The 20,341-nt window shown below is 45.0% G+C and overlaps 1 protein-coding gene across 1 annotated transcript; it reads right to left on the bottom strand.

Annotated features, from left to right (window-relative positions):
- Nucleotides 1-1,403: 1,403 nt before the first annotated feature.
- LOC146341646 (vomeronasal type-2 receptor 26-like) lies at nucleotides 1,404-19,713 on the bottom strand. The gene is made up of 8 exons (XM_084807591.1): nucleotides 19,665-19,713; nucleotides 19,383-19,437; nucleotides 18,424-18,513; nucleotides 7,115-7,406; nucleotides 5,869-6,708; nucleotides 4,226-4,453; nucleotides 2,685-2,811; nucleotides 1,404-2,305 (listed from the first exon to the last, which is right to left on the bottom strand). Exons 1-8 carry the CDS (start codon nucleotides 19,711-19,713, stop codon nucleotides 1,404-1,406), a joined length of 2,583 nt encoding a protein of 860 aa, XP_084663717.1.
- Between the last annotated feature and the right edge of the window lie 628 nt (nucleotides 19,714-20,341).

The raw sequence follows: 20,341 nt of genomic DNA on the forward strand, positions 1-20,341 counted from the left end.
CCCAAACTCCATGTCGGAACGGCCTGCCACCCCCCCGCCCCCCGAAGGATCCCCCCTGGGACGAGACTTACCTGGGACGGATCTTCCGGATGGCAGCAGCTCCAGTTGTGGCTCCAGCAGCGGTTTGGAATTTGTGTTCCCCCTTATTTTTGCCGTCTTAGTCTACGTAAATATTTACGTAGACTAAGACAGGCCAAAATAAGGAACGGAAATGGCAGCGGCCATAGCCGCGGCCATTTGCGTACACACATTGTTGTTTTTTTAAAAAAAGTCAGACGTGATAGGCTACGTAAAGATTTACGTAGCCTATCACGGCTGACTACAGGGACGCAAATGGCGGTGGCTATGGCCGCTGCCATTTGCGTCCCTGCTAGCCAGCGGCCAGATGTCCGGCTGCTGGCGGAGCCAGCCAGTGGCTCTGCTGAATCCCCACGAAGCGGAGCCAGCTGGCGAGGATTCCGGAGGGAGGGACGGAGCACCTCCCCCCCCCAGTGGAACCTGGTGGAGACAGGTAAGGGCAATTTCGTACATCCCTAGTGACAGCTCCTCTGCTGTCTTGGAGCAGGGCATCATTCTGAGGAAGAGGAAAATGATCCCTTAGAAGAGAACCATTCCTTGGAAGATGAACAAATATCCTCTCACACTGAGGATGTGCCTCAAGGGGGAGGGGGGCTTGTGGTAGCAGGAGATTCAATCATTAGAACATCAACAGCTGGGTTTGTGGTGGGCATGAAGACCACATGGTAAATTGCCTGCCTGGTGTGAAGGTTGTGGATTTCATGTACCATCTAGATAGCCTAGTAGATAGTGCTGGGGTGGAGTCAGTGGTCATGGTCCATGTTGGTACCAACTATGTGGGAAAATGTAGTCGTGAGGTCCTGGAAGCCAAATTTAGGCCACTAGGTAGGAGGTTGAAATGCAGGACCACCAAGGTGGCTTTCTCTGAAATGCTACCCATTCAACGTGCAGGGCCAGTTAGACAGGTGAAGCTGAGGAGTCTCAACGCGTGGATGAGATGGTGGTGCAGGGAGGAGGGGTTCAGATTTGTTAGGCACAGGAAACATTTTGACACAAGCTGGGCCTGTACAGGAGGGTCAGGCACCACATGAACCAAAATGGAACCAGACTGCTGGCACTAAACATAAAAAGGGTGGCAAAGAAGCTTTTAAACTGAACCCTGGGGGAAAGCTGACAGGAGCTGGGAAGCATCCAGTTCAGGTTAAATCATCCCAAAGGGATGAAAATGAAAATGTTTCTGATTGCTAAAAGTAGAAGGGGAGGAAACAGGCCTGGAGTAGGGATGCTGGGACAAAGCAGAGACAAAGCAACAGCTACAAAGCAGTTCCCCCAGACCTCCCATACGCTGATTACCATAGCTTTGTATGACCCTCAGCTTCTGACACCTACTTGTTTCTCCTTCTTAGGTGCTCCCTGATGTTCAACTCAGGCCTCAGGACAATTACATAACATTTCGGGGAAAAGATACAGCCCAATAAACCAGCATTGGAGGACAAGATGGAGAAGATCTCCACAACCACCATGTATTTCCCCTTGGTGCTCAGGTAAGTTGGAACAAAGGAGATCCACACACTGCAAAATACCAACATGCTGAAAGTGATGAACTGGGCTTCGTTAAAGGCATCAGGCAACTTCCTCGCAAAGAAAGCCACAACAAAGCTGACTACAGCCAAAAATCCCATGTAGCCCAGAACACAATAAAACAGGGGGACAGAGCCTTCATTGCATTCCACCACAATTTCTTCAGCCAAAGATTGCATGTCCAAGTCTGGGAATGGAGGAGCAGTACAGAGCCACACAGTACAAATAGCTGCTTGAATAAGAGAGCAGGAGAAAACGATAAAAGCTGCCAGTCTTTTCCCCACCCAGTTCCTTATCCTGGATCCTGGCTTTGTGGCCATGAATGCCAGAACCACCATAATGGTCTTGGCCAACATAGCAGAAATAGCCACCGAGAAGATGATGCCAAAAGCCGTTTGCCGTAGGAGGCAAGTGACTGTCTGAGGGCAGCCAATGAATAGCAAGGAGCAGAGGAAGCCGAGCAGGAGGGAGATGAGCAGAGTGTAGGTAAGACCACAATTGTTGGCTTTGACAATGGGAGTGTTGTGGTACTTAATGAATATCCCTAGCACCAAAGCTGTGACCATGGAAAATGAAAGGGCCATAAAAACTAAACCGATGCTCAAGCTTTCATGGTAAGGCATGAAATTTAAAACCTTGGGAAGGCATCCATCTTGGTTGCTGTTTGGATACTGATCTTCTGGGCACTCGATACAGTTGTCCATGTCTTTACAAAGAAGAAATAATGGCACCTCAGGCTCTCAAACAAGTATACGTTTATACTCGGTTTTCTGCCTTGCCCTTTCAGGAATCCTGGAAAAGCAAGGTCCCAATCCCACAAAAAGAGGGATTTTTACAGATGTACAAGGGCCCAAATGTGTGCCCTAGGCCTCAGATCCTATTCAAGTTCTCATCTTTGAATACAATGGTGAACATTATGAAGCTATGTTAAAAACGTTCTAGTCTAAACCCACACAAACTTAACTTAACCTCTAGAGATCAAGAGGAGATTATAACAATGTTTTATTTATTCATTTGTGACATCTGTAAGCTTGACCATAAAGTTCTCTGTTCATTTTGATATGATAATGTGATATGACACCTACCTTTTTGATTAGAAATCTTCCCCTCTGGACATGGGTCACAATCATAACAACAGAAAGGCTCCCCTTCCTTTTTTTTCTGAACAGAACTTGGATGGCAGTTGTCATTGCACATTGAAGAGGGTGGCATCTAACCATAAACACAAGCAGGGAAATCCTTACCCCATGCTTCATAAATGCTTTCTCAATCAATGCTCCACATAGCAACCAATGCCAGCAGAGAGACAGAGGGAGAGGGTTTTGTATGTAAAACATGTTCAAGTTCAGGAAAAGAGAGAGAGAGAGATCAGACTTAATGAAAAAAATAAGAAGGAATTAGGGATGGTGGAGAATTCTGCCACGGACCCCAATGAGGCCGGATTCCAAAGAATCCAGCCTCTGGAGTCTGTGGCAGAACGGGGCAGTCACCTCTTCCTCCCTCCAGAATCTGTGTGTGGCCGGCTCCTCCGCACAGCGATCCTACGGAGCCGGCCACCAGGTCTGCATCGCTGGCGATACAGCCAGCTGCCATTGCCGTGCCATATCACTGGCCTACCTCCGGACGCAAATGCCATCCACTACACCATTTGCGGCTGTAAAGCTGTTAGGTTAACCTAAATGCAGCCATTTACGGCTGCATTTAGGTTAATCAAACAGTTTTCCATCTGCAAATGGTATCCACTACGCTATTTGCGTCTGTTTTTTCACATGATAGGCTACGCAAATTATATTTATGTAGATACTTGCGTAGCTTATCGAGGGAAAAAACAGGGATGCAAATGGCGTAGTGGATGCCATTTGTGTCCAGAGTTAGCCCAGCGATATGACACAGGACGGCAATGGCGGCTGGCTGTGTCGCCAGCAATGCAGACCCAGCCCAGGACTGCCGCGGAGTGGAGCCAGCCCAGACAGATTCTGGGGGGGAGGGATGGATTGCCTCCCCCCTGCGGACCCCCCCGGACCAGAAAGGTAGGGGATTCGTACACCGCTAGAAGGAACAGAAATGCAAGATCGACATGGGCCAGAAACAGACTAATTTATTCATCACTAAATGGCACCAATGGGTGCTTCCTTCTGAATGCAAACATCAGATAGGGGGCATTTTCATCAGGGCCAGAGCAGGGAGGGAAGGGTTAAATATCCCCTACACTGCAGTCCCAGCACTTCTCAGGGGGCCCCATGACTGACATTTTTTAAAAAAAAAAATGTGCACATTAATTGCAATCTTAGTTCAAAAATTCAACGATTTGGGCTAGCGGGTCCAATTTAATTTAACAAATGGGTCATTACAAAGAGGACAGAACATTTCCCAAAATATTGTTTCAGTTTCTAGAGGTGTCAATGCATTGGTAATAACTGGGATTTATAAATATAAAACTATTTGTAGGGAGAGCCGTGTGGGACAGTTTTCCTTTATTCTAGGATAGGTGATTTAGCTAGGGAAACTCACCCATGCTTGGAGAATTAATAGCTTCATACAAAGCCTGTCAAATAAACTATCTAGGATTGAGACTGGAAAACATATCCACTGAGGTTTGTACCAAGAACCAACAGTCAGATCCAACCTGGTTAAACGTGTTGTGCCATGTGATGATATCCTCATTGATGGTGAACTCTCTGGCTTGGAAGGCCCATGGATCCATCCTTCCAACTTTCACCCTTGAGAAGGATTTGTTTGGGAAAGTAACCCAGTTTATTATATCAAATCCACTTTCCAAGTCACCGTTCTTGTCCAAAGACACCTGGTCACCCACACTGTTGTTAAACGAAATTCTCCTCAAGAAAGGATGAAGCTACAGTCAAAGAGAGTTTATTAATGAGTTCAAATGATATCCCAGCTTTCCACTCACCATGATCAACAGGTCAGCTTAACTGCAATATATAAACAGTGTTATTATTCAGTTAGAGGGTCCCCTGAACCAGGTCCGTTCCCCCACCACCACCCTGTCACTCTGACAGCCCACTTTGGTTTACCTTGTGGGCTTGGCACAGAGCGGCTCCCTCTCCCTGTCTCTTTGAAAGATGTCCTCATTTTGACCAAGAAAGGCAGTGGCAGAGGGTCCTCCTCCTTGCTGACCCACTCATGAATGAAAGCACTGTGGCATCCAACCACTGAGGGCTATAGCTCTATGGTATGCTGTTTTAAATGAAAGTGTTTTTCTTTCTTAACTTTGAGTAGCATTGAGCTGCCTTTGGAGGGGCAAGGCAAATGAGTGCACAGGACTGGCAAAGGACCCTCTCTTGTCAGAAGGTTGTTTGGGTGCCCTCCCAGATCACAGAGCCCAGGACCTGCACCCCATGATCTGGCCTTGGTAGCCCCACTGTATAAAACAAGACACATATCAAGAGCTGTAACTGCTAATCAGTTACCCAACTTCCCTCTGAAACAGTAGCATTGATTTGCCATCTGAAAGGCAGCTCTGAAGGAGCCAGGTAAGCCCTCAAATGGGAAGGAGTTCCATGGTCTAGTGAGAAGGCCCTGCTTTGCGAATCCACCACTGCATTTCAGATGGTGGGAGGAGAGGGGGCAGGGTCTCACCGACAAAAATAGTGACTGTGTAGTTCAATATGCAGAGAGCCGTCTTTGAGATATTCTTGTCACAAGCCATACAGACTTTACAAGCAAACTCGGTGCTTTGAACTGGGCCCTGAAACCAGTTCAAATCCCTGAGTGGATCCTTTGGTTCTCCCTCCTCCTCTTTGGGAAGGCACCATTATGCAGTTCTAAAAGCCCCAAACAGCTGTAGATGCTCCTAGTAGTAGGGAGTCTGCTTCCTTCTCTTACATTGAGAAACAAATAATGCGGGCTTCAAATGCATGTGCTCCAACAACCATGTTTGAGTTTTATGCTATGGTTGATGATCAGGTTTATTGCGTGCGTATACATTTTTATAAGTGGAATTGGCTGGTTGAGAAGGGGTCCCTTGCTGAGATTCAGGATGCAGATAAAACCCTAAGAAATGGCCATAGCAAACAAGACAAGGGAGGGAGAATTTGTTTTTGAGATGGATGGGAGGGAGGGACTCTAGGTTCCAAATGCTGGCTCCTGCCTTACAAGCTATGGTTTGCCAGGATCAAGCATGACATTAGAGCTGGACATGTACAATATTACATGTAAGTGTTGCCAATTGTCCTAGAATGTCAACATAATGGCATTATGCATGTCTCTTCTCATGCCAACAGAGCTTCTGTGGTTGTGAGGTAGTACCTGCCATGGCTGTGGATTCTGAAGTGCTGTCACCACTCTATGCTTGGTGTGCGATGACCACATGGCATGTAAAGCATGTACCACAACATGGACAGCATTGTATACACTGTAGCTCTGAGGAGTCATGCTCATTTCGAAGAAGGGCCCAGGAAGGCTCTGCAGTGTTTCCTTCCCTGTACAAGTTTCATGGCCCTCTCCAGCCACATTGGCATTTGAAAACAGACAGTCGAAAGCCTGCTCCCAAAAGTGCATGATAAAATTGTCTCCATTGACTGAGTGAGGATCTAAGGTCAGAAGGAAATTTGGGAATCCTGGCACCTCCTTGGAGCGAGCTGCAAAAGACAACGTTCCCTGGAAGACATGTATATCCCAGTTCCTCTGAAACTGTGTTGCTGGGAAATCCCACTGGGCTGTCATGATCCACACTCTACTCAGAGTCTCTTCCATATTTTCTGTTTCTATTAGCAATGACTTCAAACCCAATACAGAATGAGTTTCCGCATACACAACAAGGGCTTTGGCTTTGTTGTTGCTGAAAAGATGGAGCTTATTCTCTGTCATTAAGTATACGCTATCTAACACAGAGAAGTCTGCCAGGGGAGGGATTCTGTCAGTGAAAGCTGGGCAGATTCTACTTCGGGAGAACATCAGCATCAAGGTCTGCACAAAATTCTCTCCTTTAACATCATCCAATGTGATGATCCCAACCCATGTCCACTGGAAATGCAGGAGTAGTTGGACAATCCCCATGTATTGATATTCTTCATTGGGGACCACACGGTAGATGAAAGGGAACAAGACTTTTGCACTCAGCATAGGACCAAATAAGTAATACGAGACCTAAGAAGAAGCAAATGAATTGCTGAAATCAGAGCAGAGATTATGTGTGCTTTCAGAGATGATGTAGTGTGGAAATGTTGTATTTGTCCTCTCTTTCTTTTCATTCTCTTGGTGCATTTGTTCTAGGATTTGGAATGGGTGTGACCACATTACTTGGTGCCATTCATGAGATGACAATGACATGAGATGATGAGTATTCACACCAGACTCTCCAGCTTGTGATATAGGGGCTGCTTGGGAAACTGAAGTCTGAATGTCTCCCACTCCCTCCACTTGTGTTTCTTGGTTGTAACTTGGCAGGGTACATCACACCTACCCCCCCCCCAACACCAGTTTTTTTCCCCTCAAGCATTTTTTCTTCATCTTCTATCTGCAAAAAGCCACATGCCTCACAGGCATAACCTACCTGTGGAATTTTATAGATGCCTAATATCGTGGCCATGTAGAAGGAGGTTTCAGAGTCAAGTCCTCCAATGGCAGCTGTCAGATGTTTCTGTGTGTCGCATTTGTAGTTGGGGACAATCCTTTGCAGGCTAAAAAGAAGATTCAGGGTGGTCTGGTAAGTCATCTTTTCATTGAAGTAGCTGTCAAAGATGTGGAATCCCAATGTAACATTGGGTAAGATCCTGGGATTCTCATTCACCTCCTTCATTGCAAACACCAAGGCCAGGACATGCTGGTAGTGTTTTGTCACTACACTGCAATGAGAGTAAAGGCCAAATCACATAAACATTCTAGACCTCATGAACTACTTCCTACATCCTTCTGTTCTTACATCGGACTCTGCTTTTTGGCAAGGCACTCTATACATCATTATAGCTACATATAGCATTAAAAAGAATGCCTCCATACCTTGAAAACCCTGAGGAACTGAGAGAAAAACAGTTTTCATTATTAGTGGCTTAAGAACTTTTAATTTTGAAAGAGAGAGAGAGGGGTTACTACTGTTCATCATTATTATGGATCCTTCTTATTTCTGAAGCTCTGTTCATAGTCAGTAAAAACTTTATTATGGGCAATGTTTGTGTGTTTTTTCAGGAAGGGAGAATTCTGTGTCCAAGCAAACTTCAACCAATTCTTCCTTCAGTTTTAAAAAAATATATGTCTGAATGGGGTTTGGGGGAGCACTCTTGAGGAAGACAAAAGCAACAGAAAGTGTGATGTTTTGAAAATCAATCAATCAATCAATCTAGTAATGCCAAGTTGTCTTGCAGTAATATATGGAAAGTATTATCATAATTAAAATAATGTAATCCAGGATTATAGTATGGAAAAACTCAATCTCTTGATCTTGCCCCTTTTTACATAGCGCATGCCTAGACACTCAATAATTTGCCAAGATGAGATAGTGGTATGTGTGTGCCGGTATCCCAACTGCTGTCCTACAAGCTACATTTACAAAGTTCCTGATATTTGAAACATAAGATCATTATCAATAGAATCACAACGTCAATGTTTAAAATAGGAAATGTACTTTGGATAGGAAAGGGTGTGGTGAAGGAAGGAAGGACTAACATAATATAGTGGAAATGGATAGAACATACAACTTTGTGTGATTTAGTAAAGCCACGCATTGCCTCAAAGTATATACAAAGGAGAATCTTGAGTTGCTGAGAAGAAAATACAAAAGATTGGATCCAAATTTACACCAGATCATTTGTGATTATGGAAATGGACTTCCCTGCCACCCCTTCCTTCCCATGGCATCACTTCCAGCCCCCTGAAAATGCTACACAGAGAGTCAGAAGACCCTGTTGAAAGGGGTGAGCTGTGATGTGTGGGGGAGGGGGAGGTGCCCTCCCAAAAGACAGAGGAAGCTTCTGCAAGTGGACCCGTCCTCTCCTTGAAGGTCCCTTCCTCTCACAGAAGGCAGATATTGCATCCAACCCACTATTCAGTACAAAAGACCCCCCCCCAAAAAAGGACTGCATAGAAGGAGAATAATTAAAGATAAAGTTGATTGATATTTTGAAACCCATAAAGATGCCAGAGAGAGAGAGAGAGAGAGAGAGAGAGAGAAAGAGAGAGAGGGTTTTAGATATAAGCCATTATAACTCAAAGACATTCATATTTGGGCGAAACATTTGGCTTTCAATTTCCTGGCTGCCAATGAAAAGACATGTTGGAACGTAATGGTCCTTGTCTAATAACAAACAAACAAGCATTATGTTGAGTTATATAGGGGACATTGGGTAATATAATGGACTGTGTCCTTTACAGCTCTTTTACAGAGCAAATAGAAATGCAGTTTCAAAAGCAATTTCTTATAATGATCTCCAGAAAGGCAGAATGCAAAAACCTTAGTTCTGTGAAGGCAATTCTGCACAGACCTCAGGTAATTGCATCCAAATAATTAGATTTCTGGTAGTCAGTCTTAATTCATGGATACAGCCTAGGAAATTTCAAGAAATTGATAGTTAGCACACAAGTCAAAGAAACTTACTTATAATAAATTAGTCTTAACTATGGTTTAGTCATTGACCTGATCAAAATCAGCTCACTCTTAAGATTTCTAACAAGTGCGTGTAAACCGGCAACTTGCTTTTGAGAGTTTAAGGGTGAGCCGTAGGGTAAAGAGAAGAGATGAGACGATCTTAAGCTCAACATTCTATTTTGGCGATTTCAGAGCTGAACTTCTATTCTTGACTGGACAAACTGATGGATTGTAGATCTGACAAGAGGATGGGAAAGGCAAAGGGGGAAAAGGAGCAAGATATCCAATAAAAGGATGTGCAAATGCATTTTCTATCAACCAAAGGGGGGGGGAATGATAATAGAGACTTATTTATGAACCTTAGCTGTCACCCATTTTCAGTTAAGCATTATAATAACTTGTCAAAAGACATCTAATGAGAAAGAAAAACATGTCGTTGTTTCTATTATCAACCTCACTTGCCCATAGACATTTCGTTGGAAACAAGAAGTTCCTTACATGGGTTCTTCAATGAACATTGCATGGGGATGTTGATCAAATGACATAGTGTCAAAGAAGGAGAAGAACTGGGAAGAGATAGAACCAATGATGAGATCACCTGGCTGGTAATACTCATGCAGGATCCGAAGAGGATCACTCATGCTACAAATCATGGGGTGTTCCTTGCACTCAGTGTGCAGCAGAAGCACCAGCCACAAAACTGATAGCCGCAGCGAGAACAAAAGCATTGCAAAAAAGGAGTGGATCCTTTTCTCCTCACACAGTTTCATTCTCTGAGTTTCATCTAACTAATTATCATACAATGTAGCCTAGTTACAACATCCTGATTTTCTCAGTTCCTGACTCTTCTGGTCAATGGAGGTGCTCTCTGGCTGGGAAAACCTAAACTGCATGCAGCTGTGCATCCCCACACTTGGTCACCCGGAGCCCTGAAAGGCACACAGACATGTCTTATATGTCACTTCACTTTAGTTGATGCTTATAGCCATTGAAAATCCCCCCAGTCTTTGGCCAAACGTAAGGTTAGATTATCATAATTTGAGGTGATGACAAGGTCCACAATAACCTCCCCGGAGTATTATTCTCATACACAGCAAAACAACAGAAGGAAACATGTTTGTCAGGTGTCATCACCCATCTGAGACTAGAGTGGCATCTGTGTTTATAGGACATTGAGCAAAAAAATATCTCCAGAAGAGCCTTTGGATGAAGCTATAGTGGAAGTGGGCATCTATCAGATAGAAACCTCTATGCTGATAAAGTCTCCCCTCTGCGGTATTACATATGGTTACCGTTGTCAACTGCGTTCTGCACTGGGCTGCTAGTAATATATATTCAGAAACTTCTTCTGGCAGTGTGGATGTTCTCAAAGGGCTTCCATGGTGGAGCTCTTTTATTCAGCCTTGTTATTCATGGGCTATATCATCGCTCCACATTAGCATTTGACGATCTCTGTGGCTTACCCTTTAAGCATAACTCTGGCCTATACTACAAGAATCCATCCTCCACTCTAAATCTGTCATGGTAGCCCCTGTTCAGGCAATCAGGTGAATGTGTGAGGGCTTAAAGTGGGTAGAGGATCGGGGCCGTGCACTCTGGCCTGGCTCCACTTGTCTCTGGTGCCCTTCCCCCCCCCCTCAGATCACATCTTGCCATGTTGGATTCCAAGGTCTGAAACAGAACTCTGCATGCCTTTCCTTGGACACAAGCAGAACTGCCCAGGGAATCACAGACTCCACTTTAGCAGTCATGCTATACCACCACTGCATCCTTGCCAGTGCTGATGCAAGGGTCATGCTGCCTGAGGCAGGAGGGAAGATATGCACCACCGCAGCATCGTTGCCTTGGTTGTCATTGTTGCCACCGCCATGCCCATCACTGCCACTGCAGCATCGCCCCCCACCATCCCTGCCCCGGCCTCACCCCATTGCTGTTGCCTCTCCCACCGCCTGCCCTTGGGCTCGCTCTAAGGTTCGGCTCCTAGAGCGCTGCCAGATGGGCAGCAACTCCAGACGGCCCGGACAGCTCCGCTCTCCCTCTGCGGCAAATGTGCAGCCTTGCTAGATTGAGGCAGCGGGGGGGGGGACTCCCAGTGAGTCGGTGGGGAACTCGTTGCTCCTCCCACACTGCACAATATGTAAATCGCAAAGGTTTGCATTTCTGTTGGGTGGCTGGCATGTATCTGGAATGACTGACAGGTGAGTGTGAGGCGGGGTTTGGCAGAGTGTGGGCAAGGATGACAGTGTGGCAAGTGAGTGGCTGAGTGAGGAGGGAATGCAGTGTGATTGGAGGAGAGCTTGTGCAGAGACAAGGTGGGGTGTTTGCTTCTAGGGAGTCAGATCAGTCTGGGAGGAAGGTAGATTGGGCACAGCTAGAGAGTTGGGGATAAGAGTGAGAACATCTAGGGAGATAGTCTGTGGGACGGAGAGTGTGTCAGATAGTGTGTGAGAGATTTTGGAGCATAGAGCTAAAAGCAAGTGTTATAGCATTGACTTATTTTAATCATCCCTGATATCCTTTCCTCATCCCAACCCAGTCCCTATTTCCAGTCCTGTTGTACCAAAAGGGGGTTGTGGCGGGCAAGAGCCTAAACGTGGCAGTGTGAGCAGAGACACTGACGAGAGCACCTGACCTGGTGACTCGAAGTAGGATCGTGAGATGGTCAAAAAAGCCTCAGGTCCTCACATGCTACCAGATGGGCAGCAACTCCAGACGGCCCGGACAGCTCCGCTCTCCCACTGTGGCAAATGTGCGGCCTTGCTAGATTGAGGCAGCCGGGGGGAGACTCCCAGCGAGTCAGTGGGGAAGTCGTTGCTCCTCCCACACTGCTGCCTGAGGTGGGGAATTCACCCTGCCTCATGAGAGAGCTGGCCAGATGTGAATCGATTGAAGCGTGTGATTTCTATGCCCCAACAGTAGGCGGTGCTGTGACCTATCTTGTTCATTGGATAGGGATTCTGTTGGTGTACTGCCCACCCTGCTACCCGACAGTCTCCCTGCCTGAGGTGGTCTTGAACGTAACGTTGAGGACCCCGAGGCTTATGGTCTTGAGGGATTTCAATATTCATGCCAAGGCTACTTTGTCAAGAGCAACTCAGGATTTTATAGCTGCCATGTCACGCATGGGCCTGCCTCAAATAATATCTTGCTGAACACATGTGGCGGGACACACTTTGAACCTGATTTTCTGTGTTGGATTGAGAGAAAATTATCTGCAGGTGGTGGAGCCAGTAGTGACTCCTTTGGCATAGACAGACCTGTAACCTCTGTAGGAGTGGGGGACCAAATCTGATGGTCCGTCCCCAGAGGCTGATGAATCCAGATGGATTTTTGAGATCTCTTGGGGATTTTCCTGCAGGCTTAGCTGGCAGTCCTGCCAAGGTCCTGGTTACTGCTTGGAACGAGTAGATGACCCGGGGATCGATATGATCGCTCCCAAACATCCTCAACCTAGTCATAGAACTGTGTCAGCTTCTTGGTATTCTGAGGATCTGAGGGCAATGAAATGACTGTGTCAATGATTAGAGAACAAATGGCAGAAGACTCAACATTAATACGATTGAACACCGGTAAGAATCCTCTTATGATCTTGTTCTGTGGTGGTGAGGGTGACAAAGTAATCCTACTTCTCTGCCACCATTTCATCTACTCAGTGTCATCCAGTGGCACTGTTTTGTATGGTTAAGGGCCTCTTGGGTATAGGCCTTGGAACACAACAACTTGAACCCTCAAAGGCCCTCTGTAAACAATCTGCCAGGCACTTTGCAGATAAAATCGCTCGTATTCATGCTGACTTGGATGCCATTGTTTTGACAGAGTCTGATATGGATGGGGATGGTGCACCATCTAGTCATGTTAAGGATACCTTTTGGCTTGCACAAACTGAGGATGTGGACAACCTTCTTGGAGGAGTAAGGCCTACTACTTGCCCTTTAGACCTTTGTCCATTCTGGCTTGTGTAATCTGCCAGAGCTGGGCTGGATATCTGGACCTCCGAGGTAGTAAATGCCTCCTTGAGGGATGGTGAGGTCCCTGCAGCTTTGAAAGAAACTGTGGTGAAGCCCCTGTTGAAGAAACAAAATGTAGATCCTATGGTTTCGGATAACTACCACCCTGTGCCAAATTTGCCATTCTTGGGCAAGGTGCTGGACTAGATGGAGTGTGTGGTGGCCTCACAACTCCAAGCCATTTTGGATTAAACTGATTACCTAGATCTATTCCAATCAGGTTTCAGGCCTGGTCATGGGACAGAAACAGCCATGGTCACCATGGCTGATGATCTACGCCAGGGAATGGATGGGAGTACAAGTTTTCAAAGGGAGTACAGCTTTCCATAACATCAGCCATGGTATCATTCTGGATATTTTTTTCTGGATTGGGCTTGGGAGGTATAGTTTTAAAGTGGTTCTCGTCTTTTCAGGAGGAGCGTGGTGCTGGGGGATTTCTGTTCCACCCCATGGCCGTTAGCCTGTGGGGTGCCACAAGGTTCTATCTTGTCCTGCATGTGTTTTAACATCTACATGAAACTGCTGGGGGAAGTTATCAGGAGGTTTGAGCTGAAATGTCATCAGTATGCAGATGACACGCAGCTCTACCTCTTGTTTCCATCTGCACATCCCAGGGAGGCTGTGGAACTCTTGAACCAATGTCTGGAGGCTGTTCGGGGATAGATGAGGGTGAACAAGCTGAAACTTAATCCAGACAAGATGGAGGTACTGTGGGTTGGGAAACCAACTACTTCGAACGGAGTTTTACAACTGGTCTTAGATGGGGTTACATTCCCCGTAAAAGACCAAGTGTACAGTCTAGGAGTCCTCCTGGACTCTGAGCTAACTGGGGAAGCCCAGGTGGCTGCAGTGTCCAGGAGTGCATTTTACCAGCTTAGGCTGGTACGCCAGCTGCAGCCCTATCTGGAGAGGGTGGACCTTGCCTCAGTTATCCATGCACTAGTCATGTCCAGGCTGAACTACTGTAATTCATTGTACATGGGGCTGCCTTTGAAGACAGTTCAGAAACTTCAGCTGCTGCAGAATGCAGCCATCCAAGTATTGGTAAGGGCGAGGTGATTTGATCACATGATGTCTATATTGTACCAGCTGCACTGGTTACCAATGTGTTTCCGAGCCCAATTTAAATGACTGGTTTTGGCCTTTGAAGCGTTAAACCATTTGGGACCAAGTTATTTGAAGGACCGCCTACACCCATATCAGCCTGCCCACACTTTAAGATCGGAAAGAGAGGCCCTTCTCATCTGTCCACCTGTGAGAGCAGTTAGGTGGGTGACCACACATGAGATGGCCTTCTCTGCAGTGGCCCCACACCTTTGGAACAAGTTGCCATCAGTGGTCTGCCATTCTCCATTATTGCAGGCGTTTAAGAAGGCCTTGAAAATGTATGATTTTACTGTGGCCTTCTCTTAATATGATCGCTGTTGTTGCTGGTTTTATCATTGGCTTTTATTTTTGCTTTTACCACTATTTTATTGTGTTTATGTTTCATCACTTTTAATGTTTTAACTGTTTTTATGTATTTTATTGCCGTGAGCCAACTTGGGAGGGCTTTTGCCCTGAAAGGTGACCAAGGAATTTTTAAAATAATAATAAAAAAATACATTAGGGCTTGCTTCTCTTTCTCTCTTTGATCCAAGCTCCTTTCTCTTCATTTCCTGTTCCTGGTTTTTGATTTTTTGGCTGAAGTCATGCTGTGTAATGCTGTTTGTAGTCTGTTGTTGCAGTAAAGGATTTGTAAAATACAGTTCTGCTGTGTGTGAGGCTGATTGATTTTCTCAGCTCTGTAACACTCAGTGAACACCTTGGACCCCTCGGAGCGTAAAATACTGGTAATTCAGCAATAGCCCTTTCTTGGGGCAATATGCTTGTGTGCATGGTTGCAGTACAATGCTAGTGATTCTTGGATGAAGCAGAGTATCTGAATCCATTTCAGTCTGGTTGCAGGCCTGGTTTCTGGCTTTAGCACAGAAATGGTCTTGGTCATCCTGAGAGAAGGTGCTGAGAGAAGGACAGGGGGAGTGTGGCTCCGCTCATTCTCCTGCACCTGTCAGCATCTTTCTCTTCCATTGCCAATGGTATGCTTCTGGATGGCCTATCTGGATTGGGGAGACTGTACTGAAGTACACTCCTACTTGGATGGGCAATTCCAGAAGGCAGAGGTGAGGTTACTGCTCAGTTCTATGGCATTTATGTTCTGGGGATCCAAAAGGTTCCATATTGTCTCTCAGGCTATTTAACATCTACATGAAATCACTGAATGAAGCCATCTGGTGTGAGGTGCCATAAATATGCTGAAGACACCCAATCCTATTTCTACTTTTCAGCAGGCTCAGGTGAGGCGGCTGTGCTGAATCAGTGTCTGGAAGCACCAATGGGCTGGATGGGGATCAATAAGCTGTATCTCAATCCAAAGAAGAACAGGGAAGTAGAAGAATTAGGGGTATCATGAGTGCCTTGCTGGGTCTGGGAGGCCAGCAGACTCCCCCATGCCGAGACCCCACTTGCCAAGCCATGGGTCATTAATAGACCCTGCTGCCGAGCGCCCCAAGACTCGGCAAATGGCCGGGAGGAGCCTGGAGTCTTTCTTGCTATGCACACAACAACTCTTGCCATCTCCTCCTTGCAAGGAGGAGATGGCGAGATCAGTTGGCATGCACATGACGAAGATTCCAGCTGTCAAGCCCTTGTGCGCACAAAGCCCTTGTGGCACAAGGGCAGCTGCAGGGAATCTGTTGGTCACCCTTGTGTGCACAAGGGCTTGACTGCTGGAGTCCTCATCTCACAGAGGAGGAGCGGCTGTGGGTATGCAGCTCAGTGTTTGGGGGGTGATACTTTCTCCATCTCCCATCCTGGCTACTGTGGCAGCAGCACTTTGACAAGAGGAGGATGAGAGGGAAGCCCCTCTCATCTTCCTCTTGGAAAGGCTCTGTCTTCATGGTAGCCAAGGTGGGAGGGGGAGAAAGGAGCATCACACCCGCCCGCCAAGCCATGCACCTGTAGCTGCCCCTCCTCTGTGCAAGTCACCATTATATATAGAAATGGCTACTCACTATAATTTAATTTTCGTAAATTAAATCTTGCGCTCAATGGCTGGCCATGCAGGCCATGCATTCTGCGCAAGATTTAATTCATCGAAAATAATGAGCCACAAACGCAAAAATGTGTGAGATTTCTGTTCCAGCCCCATGAACTGGAATCTACAAACATGTTTTGTTAACTGGCTATGTTTCGTCTGTATGATTCAGGCTAGGCCAGAGATAATTGCTTATACATATATCCATTTGCTTTCTTTCATTTTTCCCTTTTTTCTTTTTCCTTAAATCCTTTCTCTTTAAAATGGATATGATATACTGTACTTAAATATATTGTTTGAGTGTGTATAGAAATGTGCACACTCATATACAGTATATCTAGTATACAATATATTACTGATTGTTGTAAGGTTGCTTCTAAGCTTTATTATATAACATTATAAAATTTATTAGTGATTTGTTATTATTATTATTTATCCTTTTTAATCTCCCTTTTATTATTATTATTATTATTATTATTATTATTACTACTACTACTACTGTAAGATTGGTTAGTAAGAGTTTTGGCTTGTTAAATTGTTAAGCTTTACTATTATATTCTAACTTAAGGGCAATATATGGTTACTAGAAATGAATTGTAGGCCTGCTTCCTTGCTATAAGACTGATGATATGATATTGAAATGTAAGGTTGATTATTTATGCTGTATTGAATTGTAATATTGCCAGTGCTATAGGTATAATTTTTAAGTAGAATGGGATCTGAAGCCCATGTGTATTGGAGTTTAAATTTAATCCTTTAAAAAATATATTTTCTTCTCCTTTTCATTATTGCTGTGTCCTCCTAAGAATATTGTATTGTTGGGAAACTGTAGTTACCGATTAGGTTGTTGGTACTGTTTATTTCATTTATAAAGACAAAAATAAAATAAAAAGTATTTTTTTAAAAAAGGAAAATAGTGAGCTACCATTTTTACATTTAATGGTGACTCACACAAAGGGTGGGGGGCTCATCTGGCTCAGCAGGTGGGGGCAGGGCTAGCAGAGGGGCTTGATGAGTGGGTCCAGGCTGTGTCGAGCCCCCAGCCAACCTGGACAAGGGCGACTCCATCCATCCCTAATGAGAATCTTCTTTTTGTTTATTTCAGACCAAAACTTGCACCATTCACACCCCTAAATGCGAATGTGAGCACATTTTGCATACAAAATTTGCACATTCCTGAATGTGTGATGCCTGTTCACAAAATGTGTACTTCAGAAAAATTTAACTTTCAAAAAGCACTTTTTCGCCTTTTGGTAATTGGGGAAAGTACACATTGTGTGTGCACTTAAAAAAGAATGTCCACTCAAATGCATACTTTCCCTGTTTGAACAGGGTGGGAGCTCACAAATGGAATGGAATGGGAATGAAGTGGATGGAGCTTCGAGGTAGAACTCCAAGAACTTTGCTGAGCTCAAGCCTCACTGATACTGTATAGAAGACATAGGTCCTGTTGTTAGATGGGTTACCTGACCAAAAAGTTTTTGTTCACCTTTTCTGGATGGGATTGCATTCCCCTTAAACAGGAGTGGTGCCCTCCAGATACTGTGGACTACAACTCTCACAATCCCTGACTATGGATTGTGACCCAGGCTATGCTGGCTGTGGTTTGAGAGGGTTGTAGTCCAAAATATCATGAGGGCACCAGGTTGCTCCTGCTCTAAAGGATCAGGTTTGCTGCTTGGGGTTACCAATTGATCCAGCATTTCCATAAGCTGCCCAAGTGCCAGCTGTGGCATGCATTGTCTTTACCACCTAAGCCTGGTGTGCCAGCTGCAATTTCTTCTAGGCAGAGATAGCCAGGCCACCATGATCCATGCCCAATGTTATGAATAATAATGCCCCAAATTACTTGGGTCCTGGCTACATGAAGAATGACCTTTTCTCACATAGGCTTGTTTGAATTTTTCATTTGTCAAAAGAAGCCCTTCTCTGCAATCCCTCCCCTCCTGCCCATGTAAGGTTAAATAGGTGGTGACCAGGGATAGGGCTGATTTGTCATGACACCACATATTTAGAAAGGCCTCTTCAAAGGAGTCTGTTAGGTAGTAAGTTCGGTGTATTTTCTGTGGCATGGCTTTGTTGTTTAAGTATTCACCCAGACCTTCAAGAGTAATTTATTACCGGTTTTAATGTTAAGTTCCTTGCAGAAATGTGGAGCCTCCAGCCATTAGTCCTAATCTGTTGGAAGGAGGTTCTACCTCTGATGCAGGAAGCCGCTTTGGGTTCCTCCAGGGGGCAGGACTTGCTCCTCCAACCCTTCTTCCCTAGAGGAATACCCGCAGTTTTCTCTGATGCCGGAATGTGGGCAGTAGCGGACTTGTTTTTCAGATTGTTTGAATAGGGAAAGTGTAAATTTCAAAAGTTGTGCATTTTGCAAGTTGTGCATTTTTAAAAGTGCACATTTTGTGAACATGAATGCAAGTTTGGGAATTTATGAACGTTTTCAGAGAACATATGCTCCCATTCACGTTCGTGTTCAGGGTGATGAATGGGACATTTTTGAGTTCTTTGAGAACTAAAACAAAATCCCCATACATCCTGTCCTTAATCCCACAGTATTAAAACCTTTCTGTTTAGAAAGACCTTCAACCTTCAGGCCTCACCTTACCATGTGGCCTTTCTTGCTTTTTAGAGTGGGGAGAAGGAGTTTGGGGAGTTTTGTGGTATGTTATTGCTGTCTTGGGGCTTCTTCACACAGACCTGTTATCCTGCTATTAAGATTGCTCACTCACAGACATTTATGGGTCCTTTAGATGATGGCATGAACCTCCAGGGCACATCCAGAGGTATGTCCTGGTTATTCCATCTCAAAAAGATGCAGAAATAATGAGCTATCTATTTAAGTCGGGATGTTGCACTATTAAAACAGCCATTCTATGGCGCTGTTTCATTGAGTTCTATGGAATCCTTTAATTAAAAGCTTCCCCTCTCAGCAGTCATGTGGTCACTGCTGTAAATGCGGAAAGGCTCCGTAACAGGAGGACTGCAGCGCGGGGGTAAGGATGCAAAGGCAGCCTTAGTCTGCTGCTCTGTTTTGTGGTTCTTTGTGTGGACCAGATTGCATTAAGGAAAGATGGGGGCTGGCTAGTTTAAATTAATATAATACAATAAATAAATAATGAACCTTGTATGATTAACGGATGTGATTTTTAATTACCCCATCTTAATTAAGATTTCTTTGAACGTTGCCATCTCTTTATTTCTGTCCTCTGCTGAAAGACAAAAAGGAAAAAAATGAAGACCAGAGAATGCTTTCTGTAACTATTACTTTTAATTCCATTTCCACAAAATTTAAAATCCATGAATTTGAGTATCCTGGCTGATTATGTTGTAAGAGAGGAAGGGAGGAAAGAGGTAATTCTTACCTATTCTGTTCAGTTCTGTTTATATATAAGCAGGTTACATACTATTTCCTACCAGGCTGAGACTCTTAGCTCACCTGTGGATGATGGCTCAAAGCAGCCCTCTATAACAGGTGTGGGGAACATATGGACCTCCAGATGTCATGGCACTCCAACTTCCATCAGACCCAGCCAGCATGGCCAAAGGTGAGGAATGATGTGAGTTGAAGACCAACAACATCTGGAAGGCCATGGGTTCCCCACCCCTGCACAGGGGAAGCAACATGATTCTTCATCTGAAAGAAGACGTTCTAATAGCTCCCCTTATCATCCACCTCTTTCAGGAGATGCAGGGACCATTGCCACTAGGGATAGTAGAGGGGTCTGTGCAACATAGATCAAGCTATGCTGAATCTGCACAAACTAATGATGTAATTCATGGAAAGGATGAGACTGGATATATGGAGTCCAACTCTGAGCTCCTCTGAGAGATTTTGCACAGCCTTAGAAACTTCTGGATATATATTACAAGCAACCCAATGTAAAACACAGTACACAACTGTAAACCTATGGAGGGAATAGAGGGAAGACATTGTTAGCACTGCTGTTTCTATCCCAACCATGCCCAATTCCTCTCTGCCTTCATCACAAGGCTGAACTCTTCCAGAAGAATTGTCATGGTCATTGTTGTATTAAGCCAAGGTGTCATACCTGACCCAATGAGGAACAGGTGCGAGATGAGATCTAACAAACATGTTTTCTTCAGCTGTTCAGA

This window comes from Heloderma suspectum, chromosome 6, assembly GCF_057233095.1.
Source record: "Heloderma suspectum isolate Gila_16-S chromosome 6, 16-S_ref, whole genome shotgun sequence".
Taxonomy (NCBI): Eukaryota; Metazoa; Chordata; class Lepidosauria; order Squamata; family Helodermatidae; genus Heloderma; species Heloderma suspectum.